Consider the following 20,110-nt stretch of genomic DNA (forward strand, 5'->3'; position numbering starts at 1 on the left):
TGCAAGTCAGATAGATGGTCATTACATGTATATATATAAGTACACTATAATAAAGGATACATAAAACCCTAACCCGGCTGAGAATCAGCACCGCTGGCTGTTTTTGTCAGTACTGTGTGTTCGAATTCTAAAATGGCGGACAAGGCAGTCCATCTTCCGATGTAGAAAAACGTAATGGGTCTTCCAAATCTCACTCCGGAAGAGGAATACCTTCTTAAAAAGTTTGCAGCATTGAAGAGAAAGGTATAGCCATTCATATGGCCTATACTTACTTTTAGCAGTAGTTAGTTTTATTTTTGGGTGACAAATAGTTGCACGATAGGGGCAGTGTGGAACATTAATTAATTACGCTTTAGCAGATTTGGTGTAACGTTTCACGATTTGACACATAAACATGGTCGCTATTTGTGACACTGAATTCTGTTGTTGCTCCACAAAGAGCCATTAATAGTTGAGTGTTAAGTATTTATGAGTCAATGAGTCATGAGTCAATGAGTCAATGAGTCAACGAATTAGTGCAGTTAATTAAACCATAAAATGAAAGCTAAAATTTCAGAGAGTGCTTAGGCCTAATCACTGAAACGAGGGCTTAGGCTTAATCAACAAATTATTGCTATATTGACCGTGAGTCTCATTGACTCATGACTCATTGACTCATTGACTCATTTGACTCATAAAACATGCGTTCTCTATGTTGAAAGTTTACACGGTCAAATGCCCCACCAGTTCTCCATGCAAGAAGCAATTTTAATTGAAGTAAAAAGACTTAGACAACTACTTTTTTTAAGTTGAATGGTTAACCAGAAGGATTCACCCAGTCTTGACAAACTGGACGAGTTAAAAAAGATTCTGAGTTCATGTTTAATTTTGAGCAGTGTTGTCATCCTTGTACAAGGCTGTGCTCTAACGGCGCCCGGTCGCCTGAGGCGACTAACATATGTCTTCGTGCGAGTGATAAAAATTACCCGGTCACCAGGCCAGGCACTCCCGTTTATTCTATTTTGAGCAGATACGGCGGCTAAAAATTTTAATTTGCTGGTGGTTACAGTTTACGAAACCTCTAAGAAAAGGTTTTTTCTTCGTACGAAACAATCGGTTCAAAGGCCGTTCAACATGATTTCACGTGTAACATAATCCGTGACTCTTTCCACGTGACGGCCAGCGGCCGCACGAATTTCAATTCTTTCTCAAACAGTAGCTTTAAATTTGGAACGTGGAGTTTGGCATTTCTTGGTAATAGTTTTAAAAAAGAGTTGTTACTGCTGCTCTGACAGCGCTAAAGCGCGGACGGCAAAGCGGAGTCGCAGTTTGTGCAAATTTAATATTAAATTTTTTATGATTTTTCACTGCTGCGCCTGCTTGGCTAAAATATGTGTAGGTTACGGTTGTTTGAAATAAAGAAATAAAAAAAGGGAAAGATATCATGTTATTTGTTGTTGTTTTAAAAACAGAGCAATCCCGCGTTGTCTTTGGTGTCGTGACAAATCATTGCATGCCCTAAACAAATAACGTTGTGACTGGCGCTTCGACCGAATCCACAAACTTTTTACTGATAATATAAGGAAAAAATAGTTAAGTTCTGTCCTGTAGCGATGATTTTCGTCCAGATCAAGATGACTTGCTCAAAAAATTAAGATTGATAGCTTTTGGGCCGCGGCGGTTTCATTATTTCACGGCAGTTTTCACAAAAGCTCCACGGGAATCAAGCGGCATTGATTCACGTTTTGAAAATTTATTTTCAATCGAACTGAAAGGTTTACCTCACTTTTAAACCTGAAAATGAACGGTGGCATTGCCACTTTTCTCGTCTTTTTCAAGTATGGCGTGAAAAAGTTGACGGGTTGCGGGTTTTTCTTGCACTAGCGAGTTCGACGATCACCAGAGCGGTAGCAGCAATCTTTTGTTAAGAGAGAGACAGATGAAGATCTTGCTGCGTTGTTGATCTCAGATAACTAATTAATTAATTAATTAATTAATTAATTTGGGCGACCAACTTGGAGGGCTGGGCACCCCAGCTGAAATTCTTGGGAGCCCGAAGGGCTCTGTGAGCACAGCCTTGTTGTATCTTGAATTCCCTATCAGTTCATTTAGGAACACAACACTTCAAAAAGAACTTTTTTACGTCAGCATTGTACAAGATTTACTAATTTTCCTAAGTTGCATAGCTTTCGCTTTTCCGTCCCTCTAGCTCTATTCATAGCATTCTGTCTCAGGTGATCCCACCACATCTGTACTTGCTCTTCAGTTAAGCGTCATTTCTTCACAAGAGGTTGCAAAGCTGGTGGATTATTTCAGTTCTTCAGTTATCACAGATGGTGGCACTGCTCTGATCGTCTTTGTGCTATGGTGTAATTTTAAATTTAGCAGCCACAACCGCTTTACAGTTGGTTTTCTCCTCATTCCAGACTGTAAATAATGGCATTTTTCATTTTAAAAAAGATAATTAATATAAACTACTACTCGGTACAAAACCGGCACACGTGTAGTTGTGGCGAGGTAAATTCCTGTGAAAAAATTCTCTAGGAAATGACCACTGACCTAACTATCCTCTTGTCAAATGCCCAGGGTACGCCTGGGAGGGGGGGGGGGGTGGGGATGGGTACACTTTCAATGGAGTGGTACATAAGACTAAATTACAATACAATTACAATAAAATTAAATACTAAAAACTTCGTGATAAATGGCGACATTTCGACGTTGGCTGAACATCATTATAAAGACAAAGTTATTTGAAAATTACAAGCTACGTGTATAAATAAAAGAACGATAGCTGATAAGGAGCCTGTATACATGTACATGTAGTAAAGGAAAGGAACAATGAAAATTAAACAAATTGATTGTAATTTTCAAATAACTTTGACTTGATTAATGACATTAACCAATGTCAAAACATCATTGTTCTTAACAAATTAAAGTGTTTAGTATTCTTTACCATGTTTATATTAATAATATGTTTTATCGTGGTTGTTTGTAAATAACAAGTCAGAAAAAAGATAATCATAAATAAATAAAATTTTGAAAAGCGTTCCTTTATAATTAAATTCTCTAGCATGTGCATTTTCAACTTTTTTTAAAAATGATGTCAAAGATAATACATGGAACTGTTTAAAATCTTTGTCTAAAAATTGTTCCAAATTAATGTTGATGGCTCTATGGAGGAAACCTTGCTGACCTGACTTTGTGTTACTTGGGGGAAATCAAGGGATTCTCTGTTTCTGTTGTTATGGTAGTGAATAGACTTGCGCTTTTGGAGAGACTCATTGACAAGTATGTGGGGGCCGTACTGTTCATGCACCTGAAGGTCATTACTGTAACAGTGTCTCTGTAGTGAAGCTGCTCATTTACTGGTAGTCATTTGATCTTGCGGTATTTTGATTTTATCCCTCTGTAGAGAAAGGCTCTTCAGAAGGCAAAAGAAAAGACTGAATCTCCAGTTGTAATTAAGCCAGGATTGAAGAGAGGTAATAAATGTTTGCACAGGTCAACATAAAGGTTTTGTTTTGTAATTAATATGAAAACTAACTTTAAATCCACTTTGCTCAAAAAAGAATACTACACTGTAACCCCTTCTTTATCCAAGAATGCTTCTGAACTAAACCATTCACGCATGTCCTGATTATGAAAGCAATGACTAAGACTTGTATAATAATTAATTTATTATATAATTATATATATAATATATATACATATTATAGACACCTGAAAAATTCAGGCAGCTTAAACAGAATGAGCCCAGGACCTCAGAGATGCCAGTGCAGTGCTCTCCCAACTGAGTTATGAAGCCACACAGAGAGCAAGACAATGATTTTTTTTCTTTTTTTCTTTCATTCATTGAGTCCTTTGACAGGAACAAAATGGACCCATTAAATTGACTTGCAGTCCAAACTGTGTGGCATCATAGCTCAGTTGGTAGAGAATTGTACTGACATTGCAGAGGTCATGGGTTCAAATCCCATTGAGGACACCTGAATTTTTCAGGTGACTATAATATAGAGACAACATTATTAAAGTATTTGTTGAAGAATTATTGTCCATTTAAGTACAAGGATCACTTCCGCATTTCAACAACTGATTTATGTATATGTAACAATATTATTATAACGATAATATTCTCATTATGTAACAATCAGGCTAATAAATATATTTGACTTGCAACAAGTTTCTGTTTCATACATTTTTTTTTTCATCCATCACACAATTACAAGAATAAAATACTTTTGTTGGCATAGTTTCTGTGCATTTCTACTGCACTGTATCAGTTTGGTTACAGTATGTGTTCATTACCAGTCCTCTAGGCTTCATATCCAGTCGTTAATGCTTACACTTAATTAATAACCCTAATCTTACCAATTCCTAGACCTAATTGTGGTATTCCGCACCAAACTACAGGGGTAATGCACATACAGTTTCCTTTTGGAATAAATTATTATAATAATAATTATTTAGATGCACCAGTGGATAGTCCCCATGCTCCAGAAGATGCCAAGGAGATAGCAAAGAAACTGATTGCTTCAGGGGTATGGTTTTATCAATGTGTAGACACTAATAACTTATAAATTATTATTATACAATGCACACTGTAATAAGCAGAAGTGAGACCCATAATGGTCTTCCAACATATTCCTGCACAGCAACTTCTTTAATAATGTTCATAATTTACAGTGTACATGTATGCTCCAATTTGCCTTCCATTTAGCCTGTTCCAGACTCTCAGATAGTCGAGAAAACGAAAAGAACTGCGTGTGAAAACCAAGTGGGGCTTGGGTCGAGGCGAGGCGGGAGAGCCTGTAAGCATCTCTTTAAATTCTTCATTCCGGTATACCAGCTCCTGGTATACCCTCTGATTGGTCAATTTTGACAGTTTATATCAACACTTTCATCATCATTTTGATTCACGCGCGGAGCCCGAAAGAAAGCGGTCAACTCTGTCGCTGAGTGTCTTAAAGTATTCCCAAACGTACAAGCCCTCAGATTCGAGCAAAAGTTGTGTCTGTTCAACTTTAATAAGTCGAAAAAACGATCCGTTTGCAATGCTTCCAACTGGTTTTGATAAAAGCATAAATTTTCAGTTACTGCCGCGCGTTGCGAAAGCGCTTCAATGTTGTGATACGACATCTCTCCACACCGCTTACAATATAGCATCACCGGGTACGATATATAGTTCACATTTGACACAACTATTATGTCCCCTGCACGCCACAATTGTTAGCATTCAACGGCGCTCTCTGAAAACTCTGACGAACAAGAAAAAAACAATATTTTGTTATTCTTTCTTATGCAAATACTTGGCTGCGTATTCGAATTCACCAGCTAGGGTCAATTAAATTTCTGCCTTCATCGCCTTCGAAAAAATGAGAGCAAAAAGAAAAAACCACTTTGAAAGAGCGCAAAAATTTGCCGAAAACAGGCTTGTATTTCCATTGCATGTCTTAAAGCTTTAAAAGATCAAGCGATTTCAGGAAGAGAAGGTGATGGCTACGTGTCTGTATACTGCAAATGAAGCCATCCACATGAAATATCAATCTTTCAAATTCATTATCGGTTGTCCTGATGCATCAGAGCTGAAGTTTATTGATGAGACCATCTTATCATCTAGGCCAGAAACTTCAATGGCCGGGTTTCTGTTTTCCTTGGAAAAGTCAACAGAGCGTCGGGAACTCGCAGCTTTTGAACTGGTCGTGTCTTTTGGTCGAATTTGCTAAATCTCCCGTCGGTGATTTCCTTGACACTCGTTTCCCGGTTGCTTTGATTTGTAATGCCTTCGTTCGCTTGTAATTAAAAGTTATTTTCCTAAAAGTGCCTTAAATTTTAGCTAACGTACTCGCACAAGCGAGAATTAACGCATCACCTTTGAACAACAATAAAAGAATCGGGCTTGAACTCGCGTGGGACCACGCAATGCCGCCCTTGTTCAACACTTTGACATTGACATTTTGACATGTGAAATATTTGCAAAGTGGGCGGAATGAAGAATTTAAAGAGATGCTTACCGGCTCTCCCGCCTCGCCTCGACCCAAGCCCCCTCTCGCTTTTCACACGCAGTTCTTTTCGTTTTCTCAACTATCTGAGAGCCTGGAACAGGCTAGTCTGGGTTCAATGTGTTAGCCATTTGAAGGGATAAATGATCGAAACTGCAAAAGCGATATTGTGCTTATCTTTTTTGTTTCCCAGGCGAAATTAGAGACAGATTGGTGTTAGAGTGGTTTTCATTTGAGCGTCGAAAGTAATTAGATAATTACTTTGGTTTTGCATTTACTTCACTCAGTGATTGGTTCAAAGTGTTCGCGCCACTTTCTCAACCAATCAGAAGTGAAACCAAAACTAATCATACCTTGCGCGTGCACATTTTCCTGCGCTTTGTGTCGGCTATGTGTAATTACTTCAAGTTTTGATTGGTTTACTGGATTGTCTCCGTCCTTTTTGATTGGCCAAAGTGATTACTTTGCTTTTGGTTTTACGACACTCATTTGAAAACCGCTCTACAATTTGACAAGAAGTACTTAACGCGTCAAAAACTCTGACAGCAGTCCATTGTCAATGGACAATCCGAATTTTCTGTTGCTGGTGCAATGGGAAATTCTGAATGCCTCTGTTACAAAAGATTGTGCAGTCCCTCTGTCAATCTCTATCACCATTCTCCCCTCTGCTCGCTTGCGTGACCAAAGCGGGAAGCTCCACTAACTCAGAAGGGACTGCGAGCAGTCTACATTGCTCATCATAGTGATCTGATTGGATTGTCAGCTTAAAAAGTCAGAATTGTCAGTGGGATTTTCATATGAAAATTGTTCCATGGCACGCAATGCTCGTACATGTAGGGTGAATGTGGGTCTTTAACATAATTTTATTATGCAGTGTACCTGCATTCATTGCATGCTTGCCCTTGTATTATAGGAGGTGAAAATAAAAAAGGATCCTGTTCACAGAGAATTTAAAAGGGCAAAAGGTGGAGAAAGAAGAATAAAGGTAGGGCCCTTCAGCAGCATAATTATCAGGGTATACATTTTCAATCATTGAATTAAGTTAAAGATTCTTCACCTGATGTCCTCCCATAATACTTTACTTAATTACTTTTATTATTTACAAACAAATCATAATTATACAAACAGGACCAGGCCCACAGTTACATGTAGCATTGCTATTCTACATGTAGGTGGGCCACTTGCACAATTATCGGTATTGCAACTGGCTCTCACAGCAAAATAAACAAAAAGACACTGGTCTTAGAAATTGAGTTATACAAACAAACACCTCAATACACCTCTGTCATCATTGGTAGGTAGGAATAGGTTAATTCTATTCATTACATTTGAATTATGCTGTAACTACACCAATTGTATGGAAAATCAATAGCAGTCCAGGACAAGACTTAGAAGATATTTTAAAAAAGAAACACCATTCTTTCCTTTGGCTTTGAAAAGTGTAATACTTGTTTTTCAACTCTGTGGATACTTCATAGAGGTTGGCGTTAATTTTGCAAGGTTGACCAACTTATAGCTGCAGTAACTTGATGCCTCGTCATGCCTTGATGCCGCGTCATGGGAGTCAGGGTGGCTTAGTGGTTTAATTCTATTGAGCCTCCCACCACTACTAGCCAGGGTTCAACTCTGGCCCCAGCATGCATGTGGGCTAAATTTCAGTCGATCTGGACCTGACTCAAGGGTTTTTCTCCGGGTACTCTGGTTTCCTCCCTCGTCAAAATCGACTCACAGCTAATTAACATCTAGCTGTGGTGCTGTGCTCCGACATCAACATGGACCGTATAGCGGCAGCCAGAGGCACCTTTGTATGCTTTCAGCCTGATATCGTGACCTGTGCCCTTCGTGATTCAGTCCTCAAGACTGCAAGTAAAGGGTGATTAGCACTGCCAATTATTATTATTATTATTATTATTATTATTATTATTATTATTATTATTATTATATACATTTTCAGTATGGTACAGATTTTCTTAGAAATTGTTTATTAACTCACAGATTTTATTTTTTCCTCTTCTATAATAATAGGATTTCCAGCAGCAACCATCTTCCTCCAACAGGAATGAACAGCAGGTATTGTACTCCTTTTTTGCTTTAATTGCCCTGCAGAGATTCTGGAACAAAAAAGGTGTTTCCTGTTTGCTAAGGCAAAGGCTTTTTCCTCTCAGGAGGTTATAAATGTATCCTTTCCATTCATACCTGTCCAGTAACCTAATAAAAATAATCTATTGATTGTGATGCATCCTAGCTTCAAGGAGGGACTCTGATATTAAAAAGCTTGTGGTTTCATTTAAGTACATGTAAGGCTCCTTTCCACTTTTTCGTCTCATCTGCTTGTCTACCTTTTGACTGTCCTCTTTTTGGTATACAGTCTGTAGTATTAGTTGACGGTGAGGTAAATACACAGTCATACAGCAAACTCAGTCTGAAGCTTAAACTCTTAAGGCTAGAAGCTTACTGGTTACTAACCATTGTGTTACGATTTTGCTTTAGTCACGTGCGGCAGCCATGAAGAATCTCTATGAAAGGTATAATGAGCATCAGTTAGAGCTTAATATTTATTCTGCAAGAGCCAGTTCAAAGTACAGTATATGGCTTTCATTTATCTGCCATTAACCCATTCACGCCTCAACCCATTAAAATTATGATTAAAATTGTCAGATGGCGTTAGTATGTGTAATCAAATGGCGACGAGTGAAATTAGGAAATAATTTCACGCACGAGGGAAATTATCAGAATTTTGACAAAATGCAAGTGAAATTATTTCCTAATTTCACGAGAAAACCATTTGATTACCTTTTAATGTCGTGGGTGACAAATTACGCTCACAACCGTAATTGTAAAATCGCTCGAGTACTTTATCCAACTGCTCGGGAGGAATCGTCTCCAGGTTTTTCTCAAGGCTATCAGGGATCGCGTTAACGCAGAAATCGTGCATTTTTACGTAAATAAAATCCAAAAAATGCATGATCGAAATTTTAATGCGTCCCAGGACGCAAGGCACTGACTTAAATAACTCACACAACTTGCTTTGATTTGTCAGCATATTCTGTACATGTTGTTTGTAAAACTGTTGGAGCGATCTGTGATCATAATTGAAGTTCTAAGAAATGGGGTTTAAAACATCTAAAAAGGTTAAAACTAAATTTTCGACCGCATTCTGCGGTCTTCTACAGAGGAATGTACTCTGCAAGTCACTGAATGCAAATATATAGCAAAAGACGTCACTGTTCGTTACTCCTAAGGGAGGAAACCAGTGATGCGTAAACCCTTGGAAAGGGTGCTCTTTCATTAACAGAGTTCTTGTCCAGGAATGAATGTAATGGCTCTAGAAAAAGCCTTTGTCGGCTGGTCCTATGCATATGCGTCAATATTATTCCAAGTTGGTTACTCTCTTTTTCTCACAGAGGGTCACCAAGATTTTGGGACCCTCAAAAAATGCTTGGGACCCCAATTTGGCCGAACATGCAGGTCCCAGGACCCAGATTGAAAAATCCTAGTGCCATCCCTGGCTATTTTCGTCACACCACTTCTCAAAAACTCTCACCCAGTTAAGTGTGCTCTTTCACGTATTTAAATTTTCTGCTGCTTCTTTTAATTTCGTAACTTCTTCAATGGTCACTGTCTTAATTCTAGACGCCATCTTGGCTCTGATCGAGATACAAGAGATGTTACCATGGCAATTTTGTAATTTTACATGTGAAATTATAAATTAACGCTGAAATTTCGTGCCTAAATTAAGGAGTAATTTGTCACCCATGATATTAGACAGAGTAATCCAGTCACACCTCAAACGCCTTAGGATGTCCCCCATTGACAAGTAAAATCGTCTGGTGTTAGACCGAGTAAAATCTATCAAGTATCACTCTCAGGGGTCAATGGGTTAATGGGGACTGAATTTAATTAATGAGTCATTTCCTGCTTTGTTAGGACAATAATTTTTTAACAATGCAATATTGTTACTGTTCAGTACAAGAAGATTTCAAACAATAATTTCAAAAATTGGTGACAGGCTTAAATTCTTGTTGATGAAAGAAGAGGCAAATTAGGTTTTTAAGTAACCCATTCATGACCATGTTACTTTAAGGAAGACCTCTGAAATACACTGTAATTATTTTTTCATGATAATTTAATTCTGATCATGTACCTTGGTTTTGCCTTGATTGCAGCTTTGTACCCTCTTCCGCCTCTCAAAACAGACGCTTCTCTGGAGGTACATGCATTGTTGAAATTTACTTTATTTTATCTTTAAGTTAGAATATATTAGAGAGCTAGAGCAATGATGACGTCAACAGCAGTGAGAACCTCTAAAATGGAAATTTGTGTCATTACAATCCCTTCCCAACAATGATATCCTTTGAATACAACAAAAAAATTCTTGTAACCCAGGTATGAAATGAAACGGGAACATTGCTTATTATAAGTGAGGTGCAAATAAATAATTTTATTATGCCTGCCTGCCTGCCTGCCTGCCTAGTTGCCATCCCGTAGCCCAGCACAATCTGAGCTCTCTCAGGGTCGACATGCCATGGTGCGCCAAGTTAATCTCTGCTGAGCCAGTTGGTTGCATTCTGTCAGATTCTGCCCGGTCCATTCCTTCACATCGTCCAGCCATATCTTGGACGTCCTCTGCCACGCTTTCCTTCAATTTTTCCTGTTAGTAATTTTATTATGATGATAAATTTATTGCTGGCCTGCAGATATTTTCCAGAAAACTTTAAATTTGGCCAGAAAGAAAGATCTTACATGATCTTAAGGTATCAGTCTGTGGTTTAATGCATGAACTTGCAACTGATGACCGGCCAATTGGTTTGAGAGCTCAGTATAGTAGTGCAGTGCTCGTCTAGGAGAGTGAATTTTTGACATAAGTTTGCCGAAACAATGGTCAACCTCAAGGGTTGGGCGATTGTGGTCTTTGTGTGGAATTTGCACATTTCTTGTCAAACTTTATAACAGTTGAAAGAAAAAGAAAGCAAACTAGCAAAAACAAAAACCTGGTGCCTTGCAATCATTTTGACACAAATGTATTCTTTTTTTCGTGAGTTGTTAGTAAACACGCAAGCTGCATGTACATGTAACTTGATCATGGCGGCCACTGAAATCGACGTCACTTTCGATTTTGCGATTTACTTTTGCAGCCAATAGTACATATAGAAAAATTGAACATAGCAAAAATCTCCAAAATGTTTTTCGCTGATGATAACTTTCGATATTCTCGGTTCAAGATTTATGATGTTTTCATGACGCAAATTTTGTTGCTGGTGGCAAAATATTTTATTGCCAATTGACAATTCCTGAAAACTTCCTTCTGCTCTTCTTACAAACTGTGATATCAAACTGCAAAATTTTGCAAAATTTATTTACTTTTGCATCAGTATTTTGCATAACGCAGGCTAACAAAATCTGCACCTTGCTTACACCTGTAGTTCGCGTTTTTTGAGCGTTAAAATAGAATTTTCAGTGCTTTGTTTCCGTGTAGAAAGTCGTATATTTTGAGGTCACCCATCCAAATACTAACCCCGCCTGACAGGGATAAACTTCAGTGAATTTTTGTCTTGGAAAGCTATCAGAGGCTTGTGGTGATAAAGAAGTGGCAAGGGAACTTGAAACTGATCAACTGTCAGCCTCGAAGCCAATGTTTCTCTATTCCCTTTTATTTTCTTTAATCTTTCTGGGTTTAGTATTTTACCCAAGACATTACATGTACCATGGCACTACAATGATATACGGTACCAAAACAACATCGTGTACTATTAGTATTTAGAGCTACATGTTACGCAGATACAGCTTGAATCTCCTAAAAAACAAAAGGCAGCTCAGTTGACAGTTTTGAATAAAGCCCTGTGTTTACTGCACTACCACACGTATGCGATGCGTGCCTATTTTTTACATTAACGTTAAAACCTTTTTTTTTTTATAGCCAATAGACCCTTTGCATAAATGGCGCCTAAATTAGAATAACTTACAATACTTTGTACATCCTTAGCCTCGTACTTATGTTTCTAGACAAAGGATTTTTCACATGAATGTGAGGCTTAGGATGTACCTTGCCATTTATGCAAAGGGTCTATGCAGTAAAGAGGACGCTCACTCACATCGTACAAAGCATTATTTGTTGTGAACAAGGTGGATTATTCACCAAATTATGAAGGCACACTAGAAATATTGCATTTTCCAGATGCTACTGCCTTCATTTATCAAGGCTTGCCATTGAGGACATTAATTTTTGGCGCATTTTTCAGGGCAAGGTTCAAGAGGAAGCTGGTCAGAAGAGCCAAGAAAGGTACAGTATTTTTGGGTTGTGTAATTTTAAAATTAATTTCACCATTCACCAGTGAAATGATTTTATTTATTTGTTATATCTCTCAGATAGTACGCGCGCTGTTATTGGCTAAATAACATTACCGCCCGCTGTACAGCCCGCTAAATTTAAAATTTCGACAAAACATCATCTTGCGAGTTTTTCATGTCATTTCTGTTGCATAAACTTGTACTGAAAACTGTTTGAATCTTGCAAGCAGCTATTTCAAACTTAACAGCCAAGAAAATTTAGTTTTTGGGATTTTGGCACGGCATTCTTTGTGGCAGTTAAACCTTCCGCTTCACTTTGACTAGTTTCTATGCCCGCGCGCCGGTTAACCTCAGAGATATAATAAATATCTTACTAACCTCGTTTTCTCGGTCCGTACTCTAAGTTACGGATCCTCGTTTTTTCCCGTTGATTTAAAAAACTCGGTCCATAACTTACAGTACGGACCTCGAACTCGGTTAGTAAGAGGTATGTATTCTCGTGGTCTTTACTCAGAGGCATTTAATGGGATATTGAATCCTAGGAGAAAAGCATAATATTATCAACTGAATTTTTGTAATTAGCAAGTTTTATAAGCTAGGCCGAAGTACAGTATGTCAAGAGAACTAAGCTGCAATTCAATTCAGATCAATTCACACCTCGTATTCTTTACAGTAACAAAGAGCGATTAAGGAATAATTTCACGCGTATTTTCAATTTTTTCACAAAATTGCCCGAGTCTCGAAGCGACAAGGGCAATTTAATGCTTCTGTCAGAAAGGAGTTAAAATTCGCATCTACATAATTTTAAGCGAAATGCCGCCACGCATGCTTTTAAACAACAAATTAACTGATTCAAATCTTTTCCTCAAGTTTACCCGATTCAAAATCTAACTCTGTATCGATAAACAGTTAAATAAAATTTAATAAGCTGTAATACGGGAGGTCCAAATCCGCGAAGGGCGGATTTAGTCCCTTGAGGTCCAATCGGATTTGTACCAGGTGGTCCAAATTTACTAGGACACAGGGTTTGATTCCCAAATTCGGCGTCACACCAATATTCAATATGTTGTCTTCAAATCCACCAAGGAAGTTCTTAAAGACTTCCATTCTAATCGAGAAGGCAAACTGCAACTGTACACCACTTAACATCTCAAGTTTTTGGTTTTTTTTCAAATGTTATCAAGCACTTATTGTGATCTGTTAACTCTATTTGGTGGTCTGGCCAGTCTCATCTACCCAAGAACATTTACAATTTTACCATTCGCTACGTGTACATCAACAACTCCCTTTCTACACGTATATGTAAAAATATGACAAGTTGGGGATTATTACAAATTCCTGATTGCTCCTTTTGCTGTAACCCTGAGCCACTCCTCCACATTGTTACTGGTTGTCAACATTGCCTTGATCGCTTCGCCTGAAGACACGACTCAATTCTCAACTTCATTCTCAACTTACTTCAACCTGCAATTAATGATAGCTTTTCACTCTAGACTGACGTCAATGGTTTTCTGAGTCCTTCAATCATAACTGGACCAGGTGACAATTATTGTCCAAATCTTCCTTTCATAATACAGTCCAAGTGCCTGTATATCCTAGAACTAACAGTTGGTTTCCAGTCTATACTTGTATACCGTATTTGCAAAGGAATCAAATTAAATAAGAAAATTAAAGTTTTATTAAGGCTAGGCTATCCCAAATCTTATTTCTACGACAAAAGATAAAACGTTTTTACTTTTTGTCACTGCCAATGTCATTAATCATTTCTAAGAATGTAGAGCATTCCTTGGAGAAAACATTAAGGGAGCTCATGGAAAGGCTTACAAATTTAACACATCTGTAATTGCTTCTCATGGCTTTGACCAAGTACATGTCGTTTTCCTTTTTGCGCACTGCATTGTTTTTAATTATCACTCAATTTTGAGGTGCCAGTTTTTAATTGCCTATACGTAGAGAGATTTAAGGAGCCTTTAAGGAGCCTTTCTAGCCTTTAAGGAGCAAGGATGGCACAGTCAGTCAGTGCGCGGCCTTGGTGCAAGAGGTCTTGAGTTCGATTCCCGGATCTCGCATCCTTTTTTCGACTTCTTTCCTTTCCGTGTAGCTAAGTAGCTTTAAATACCCGTAAAACGGAGCACTGATGGAGAGGGGGGAGTAAAATGAGCGCACCGTCGACCTCAGGTTTGTCAGTTGAATTACTGTTACGAGTTATCGACGTTAAATATGGTTGCTTTACTTTACTTTACTTTACTTCTAATACTGTATTCAAAGACAAATAAAAGTTTCCATTATTACTGCTAGGAGAATTGACTATTAAATATAGTTCATTATTATTTGGGCAAGTCCTGGGCTTTTCTTGATATTGAGGGGACAAATGTGTATTACATGTAGTTTGATGGATGTATGCAACTCACATACATTCCCTTTCCTCAATGTTACAAACCAAAATTTCGTTTTTAGTATCCCTGTTTAGTACAGTAATCCAGTTCTAGTGCTACTGTAACTCAGCTGGCACTGGCTGTAAATTTAAAGTTTTTCATTTTTATTTTCATTTTAAATTAAAAAAAAAAAATTATTTCAACATTTGCTCTAAAAGCACAGGGTGCTCATCGAGAAAGCACACTGTGTCATTAAATTGTGTTACACCTTGATGGAATTGGTCAGTCGAGGTTGTGTACAATGTAGTAACTGTACCAAGTGACAAACTCAGGTATCACCTCATGTGTCACTTTTTTGTTCCTACCACATTTTGGCCCCATCTATTACTGAACATACGCACGGCAATTTGTTGATGCATAAATGGCTGCCAGTAAATTATACTTTACATTTTTTGGTGATTAGCCTGACTAGCCTCATTTTATAGCTTAGATTTTTCAATTATGTGCATGCTAATGAAGAGAGGGCAACGTTGGTCTGTTATAATTTGAATAATGTTCATTTGGTTGATTTATAAGTATCGTATGGCCTCTTCCCAGGGAAACACTATATATGTCAAAGGCATTGGATTAACTGAGAAAATCCTTCAGGAGTCATTTACCCAGTTTGGTGAGTTTGAAAGTCCATTGGCTAAGTAATTTTTGCCCAAGTAGGTTGCAAAGGGGGATAGCATGCTGTTGTTTTCTCCTTTTAATAACGTCTCACGTGGATGCAGTCAGTTGTTAGACTGCTAGTAGGCCCTTCTCAGTTAGTCGAGCCGCCCGCTTTATTCACGAAAGCGAGCCGAGGGGAGAATACTCCCCTCCCTCGGCTTTTCGGCTTGCTTGCTTGCTTGCGCGACTAAAGCGGGAGATTCCACTGACTTTGAAGGGACTGCTAGCAGTATGGGCAGTTGTTAGCCGTCAAAATTGTTGTTATTAATATCACTTTAAACGAAAGAGAGAAGTGATTCTCACAGTTCTGTAGACAATTTTTGATTAGGCCTAAGCACTATTGTAAAGTTTTAGCTTTCATTTTACGGTTCGGTTAACTACACTTTTCTCGAGATCGTGTGAAGAAAAGAGCACTCGTTTACTGATTAAGCCTAAGCGCTGTTTCGACTACATATCCACTTACAAGTACAAGGAATGATTACGTTTTTGCAAACGTTGGCCGTGTAGCACTTATATTTGAACAGACTTAGAGTGTAATGTGAAGTGCTAGTTTTCTACCCTATATGAACCATGTGAGCGTTAGCCCTACTAATGGAAATGGGCCCACACAAGGACAGAAAAACTCTGACCAGGGTGGGAATTGAACCCACAACCTTCGGGTTAGATCACCGCTGCTCTACCGACTGAGCTACAAGGTCAGACGGGAGCAGGCCGTGGGAACGTAATCCTTCCTTGTACTTGTTGCCGTGACTTTAACATCGTCAGTTCCCACGGCCTGCTCCCGTCTGACCTGGTAGCTCAGTCGGTAGAGCAGCGGTGATCTATCCCGAAGGTCACGGGTTCAATTCCCACCCTGGTCTGAGTTTTTCTCTGTCCTTGTGTGAGCCAATTCCATTAGTAGGGCTAACGCTCACATGGTTCATATGGGGTAGAAAACTAGCACTTCACATTACACTCTAGTCAGGTAAGTACGTATCCACGTATCCGCGTATCCACTTCAAAATATACTTAGAAGATTATGTGGAGAGGGGTCGTCTTTTTGACTGCGTATCCACGTATCCGCTTTAGAATATACTTAAGGAGGCTTGAAAGGGTTTCAACACTCAGAAGACTCTCTGTGTAGATCGAATAACGCTACAATGCTGTATCACGTAACAGCAATGGTATGGTAGCATATGAAGCACCGATTATTTCCAAACAAGATGTGATTATTATTGTGATGTAATAGGTTGCCTTGGCAACGGGAAAGCCCAGCAAAAACACCCTATATTTTGGATTTTGTTGCTCATATCTCAAAAACGACCTCGGTGACCCTCCCTCAACTGAGCTATGATAGCCACGCAGATGGGAGCAGGTCAATTTGATAGGCTCATGCGTTCCCGTGAATGGACTCGATATCAATTTACCGACCTCTTTTATTCATTTAATTTAAAGGAAAAGTGCATCGAGTCAACTTTGAAAAGGAAAGAAGGTGCGGAGCTTGTGTGTTTTTTTGTTTGTTTGTTTTTTTTTTTTTAAAGCCATTCCCTGATCATGTTAAACACAAAGATGCACCATAAGAGAGGTCCCTTGAAACTTCTGTGTTTTGTAAATGGTTTGAACCCAGGAGTCATATCATAATTCGTTCGGGTTAGTGTAGTCCCGAGAAGTACTGTTTGTGATGGCATTGACTGACGTTTCGACAACCTGAGCGGACGTCATCTTGAGAGTCAAGTGGTTTGTGTAACGTCAGCAAACAGCAACACAGACGGAAGCCTTACAAGAGATATTAACAGGGTGAGAAAAGTGAGTGGGGATTTTAAAAAAAGGAAAACAGATACGTCTTATCACATATCATGGACACAGAGCCCTTAGGGGCTGTTTATTCAACAAATTATCGCAGAGCTGTGTTTCCATCCACGGTTGATTGACGATTCATCCACATTTGCCCAAGCGACCACGCCTTTTACAGTGGATCTTCGTCTTACCGTAGTGAGACAATGTGAGAATGATCGTTCCTAAAAAAGGCTCGTTTTAAGCCTCAAGCTTAGCTTAGGTGGTTGGTTGGCGGTAACAGTTATGAGCTGTGCTGTTAGTCGTTATTTCACTTTGTAACTGCGTGATGCAGTTGTATTCAAAGACTCAAATTTTACCCTTGCTCACTCATTGCATCAGGCCACATTGCATCAGCGAGTGTCGAAGAAAAAGCTCAATCTTATTGCCAAAGATAACAGAAACCTCATGAAACCTCATGCATGATGACAGTCATTTTGATCTTTATCTTTTAGTCAAGGGTTTGTGACTTTCGATTCATGTGATGAAGCAGAAAAGGCAATAGCTGAGGTATGGCCAAAGTCAAGCTTACTCGTTGCATATAAGTGATGTTTCCTGAGGCTCGGGTCACGTGTTTCCGTCCTTAGTGGCACACGAGCAGCAAAGCTGAAAGAAGATTGTATATGTGGCACCCGAATCTTTTCGCAGTTTCCCAGTTATTGTGGAAAGTACCTGCTTCACTTCTGGCTCCAGGTTCCTTAAGTTCGCAAGTTAATGCTGGGAGCCAGCGAGGTTCTGGGATTACAGCGGTGGATTTGTCTTCGAACTTCAAAGTGCTTTGTAAATAGCTTACAGGTTGTCGACTTTCAGTTGGGCCTCTTCGTCGGTTGCCAAGCAATTCGCTCCATGGACCATTCGCCCTACAGATCGCGAGCAGATCTTTTGCTGGAAAATCCGCCTAGAGAACGTGATATGCGAAATTCTAGGGAGCTTCGCCCGCGCTACTCGCGGCTCGCTGCTTCGCCCCTGGGATATTACGTTATCTCGGCGGATTTTCCAGCAAAAGAGAGACTGCTCGTAGTCTATTCGCCCTATGGACATTTCGCCCCACGGAGAATTGTTCCCCAACATGAAGAGTCGTCAGCTACTTAAGCTAGAGATGAGGACCTTTAATTCTAATCAACCGGAGCCAAGATGAAATTGAACTCTTGAAATTTATCGTTCGTTTTCACCGTATGGATTGCGTAATCCACAATTAAACCAAAGAATTTTTCGTGTATATGATAAAACAACTTTTGTCTCGGTTTCATTTTTCGATTTAAAGGAACTCGTCCAGTTTGGCCCGCCGGATATTCATGGGCAAGAAAAACTCAATTCAAACTAAACGCAAGACAGTAACATAATAATCATGACTCCGGTAGATTGGAGAAGACCGTTTCTTTCAACCTAGCATTGTTTTGGGATAGAACACTGTCTTCATCTACAGTCACTGAGGGGTTTTGCTATGAGGGTTAATTGTCCAGGAGCCAACTCTCTAACATCAGCCCCACAAGCTAATACTAAGGTGTATAAATAAGGGTCCTTTAATATAATTAGTCTTTTAAATTTATCACTGAAGACACAAACATTATTGGCCAGTCTGAAACAAGGACAGTAACAACACAAGAAACCAATTAAAATCTGGCACGTGAAACTGGTGCCAAGCATATAGCATGCGTCTTGATTCACATTAAGAAGGCGCCCGTTTGGTAGATCTCGACTTAAACCTTGAATTCTGGGTGAACGGATTCTCGATCGAGTCTCGTTTATCAAAATCTGCGGCGAGATCAATTTTAGGATTTTGTGCTTATTAGCAATTTTTAAGAATCAGGTTTTTAAGAAATTCTAATCGAAGTCATCAGTTGTTACAAAAATAAATACTCAACTTTTTTTTATCAGCTTAGTGAATCGTTCAGTACGCCCTTTAAAATCACTAAGGGTTTGCTGCTTGCTTATCTCAAGTGAGAAAAATTGGCCCAAAGCAAATAGTCTGCAACATTCAGCTGAAAACTAGCATGTAAGTATCTTACTTAATATAGCAAAGGCAAATGATTTCTTTCTCCTTTTTTTGTCTTCAGATGAATGGTATGATGGTTTCTAGTGTTCATATCAAAGTCGCCCTCTCCAGAAGACAACCAAATATGGGAGACGCGAATTTCCGCCCTAGGCCTGGTCTTGGAAGTAGAGGTTTTTGACACTTTTATTGTTGTTATATATTACAGTTTACGTCCTACGAGTCTCTGTATAACAAAGCTTTTGACAGTTATTCTAACTATTGTTTCAGATTCCAGAGGACACAGCAGCGGTCTTCAGTCACGAGAGGAGAGGGAGATCGTTTCATATGAAGATATATAGGCGATGGATACTCTTCAATTTATGTTGTCGGCAAGATTTCGTCAAACGGTTAATTCTGGTTCTCGGAAGCACTTTTTCCTAATAGGCCATTTGTCACAATTGACCACAACCGATACATGTAGTTAATAAACTGAAATAAGTAGCTTTATAATGAACTTTGTAAAATTAATAATTAGGACAGTACTCGCACTCTCATTGGTCAATAGCCGTAATGAGAGTATGTAAACACGGCTGTGACATCACACGAATTTTTATTGGTTATTTGTTGTCAGACGCGCGTTTTGATTTCCTGGTAGGAAATATGAGCGTGTATCAAGAAAATCTGTTTCAATCAAGAGGTAAAAGAACCAGGATTTTCCTTCATTTGTCGAATTATTTTGGAGAAATATTTTTTAAAAGCAAAAGAGGACATTTTTCTCGTGTTTACATAGCCTCATCTAAACTCTCGGGGGAGTTGGGAGAATTCACGACAGTTATCCAAAACCGAAACGCAGTGTAAGATTTGTAACGGAGTACGCAATACTAGATAGATAGATAGTTTAATCTCAAAAGCATTCGCAGCCCAAGGGCTGAATTACGCATTTTTACAATCAAAAATTTAGAAATTGTAAA

The 20,110-nt window shown here is 38.9% G+C and overlaps 1 protein-coding gene and 1 non-coding gene across 2 annotated transcripts; both read left to right on the top strand.

The window, feature by feature from the left end:
• The first annotated feature begins 105 nt into the window (after positions 1–105).
• On the top strand, positions 106–19,649 carry LOC138027947 (negative elongation factor E-like). The gene is made up of 13 exons (XM_068875581.1): positions 106–243; positions 3,392–3,461; positions 4,447–4,517; positions 6,892–6,963; positions 8,004–8,048; positions 8,469–8,503; positions 10,145–10,188; positions 12,218–12,258; positions 15,239–15,308; positions 16,787–16,823; positions 17,620–17,674; positions 19,222–19,330; positions 19,428–19,649. Exons 1-13 carry the CDS (start codon positions 175–177, stop codon positions 19,496–19,498), a joined length of 789 nt encoding a protein of 262 aa, XP_068731682.1. The 5' UTR covers positions 106–174; the 3' UTR covers positions 19,499–19,649.
• Trnav-gac (transfer RNA valine (anticodon GAC)) lies at positions 3,892–3,964 on the top strand. The gene has a single exon. It is a non-coding gene; the product is annotated as a tRNA-Val (tRNA).
• Positions 19,650–20,110: the final 461 nt, after the last annotated feature.

Source organism: Montipora capricornis, chromosome 2 (assembly GCF_036669925.1).
Source record: "Montipora capricornis isolate CH-2021 chromosome 2, ASM3666992v2, whole genome shotgun sequence".
NCBI lineage: Eukaryota > Metazoa > Cnidaria > Anthozoa > Scleractinia > Acroporidae > Montipora > Montipora capricornis.

Coding starts and splice junctions, on each gene's coding strand:
- LOC138027947 (XM_068875581.1), top strand. CDS start 175: ATGGGTCTTCCAAATCTCACTCCGGAAGAGGAATACCTTCTTAAAAAG. Junction 8,049..8,468: donor CCAACAGGAATGAACAGCAG/GTATTGTACTCC, acceptor ATTTTGCTTTAG/TCACGTGCGGCAGCCATGAA. Junction 12,259..15,238: donor GGTCAGAAGAGCCAAGAAAG/GTACAGTATTTT, acceptor GCCTCTTCCCAG/GGAAACACTATATATGTCAA.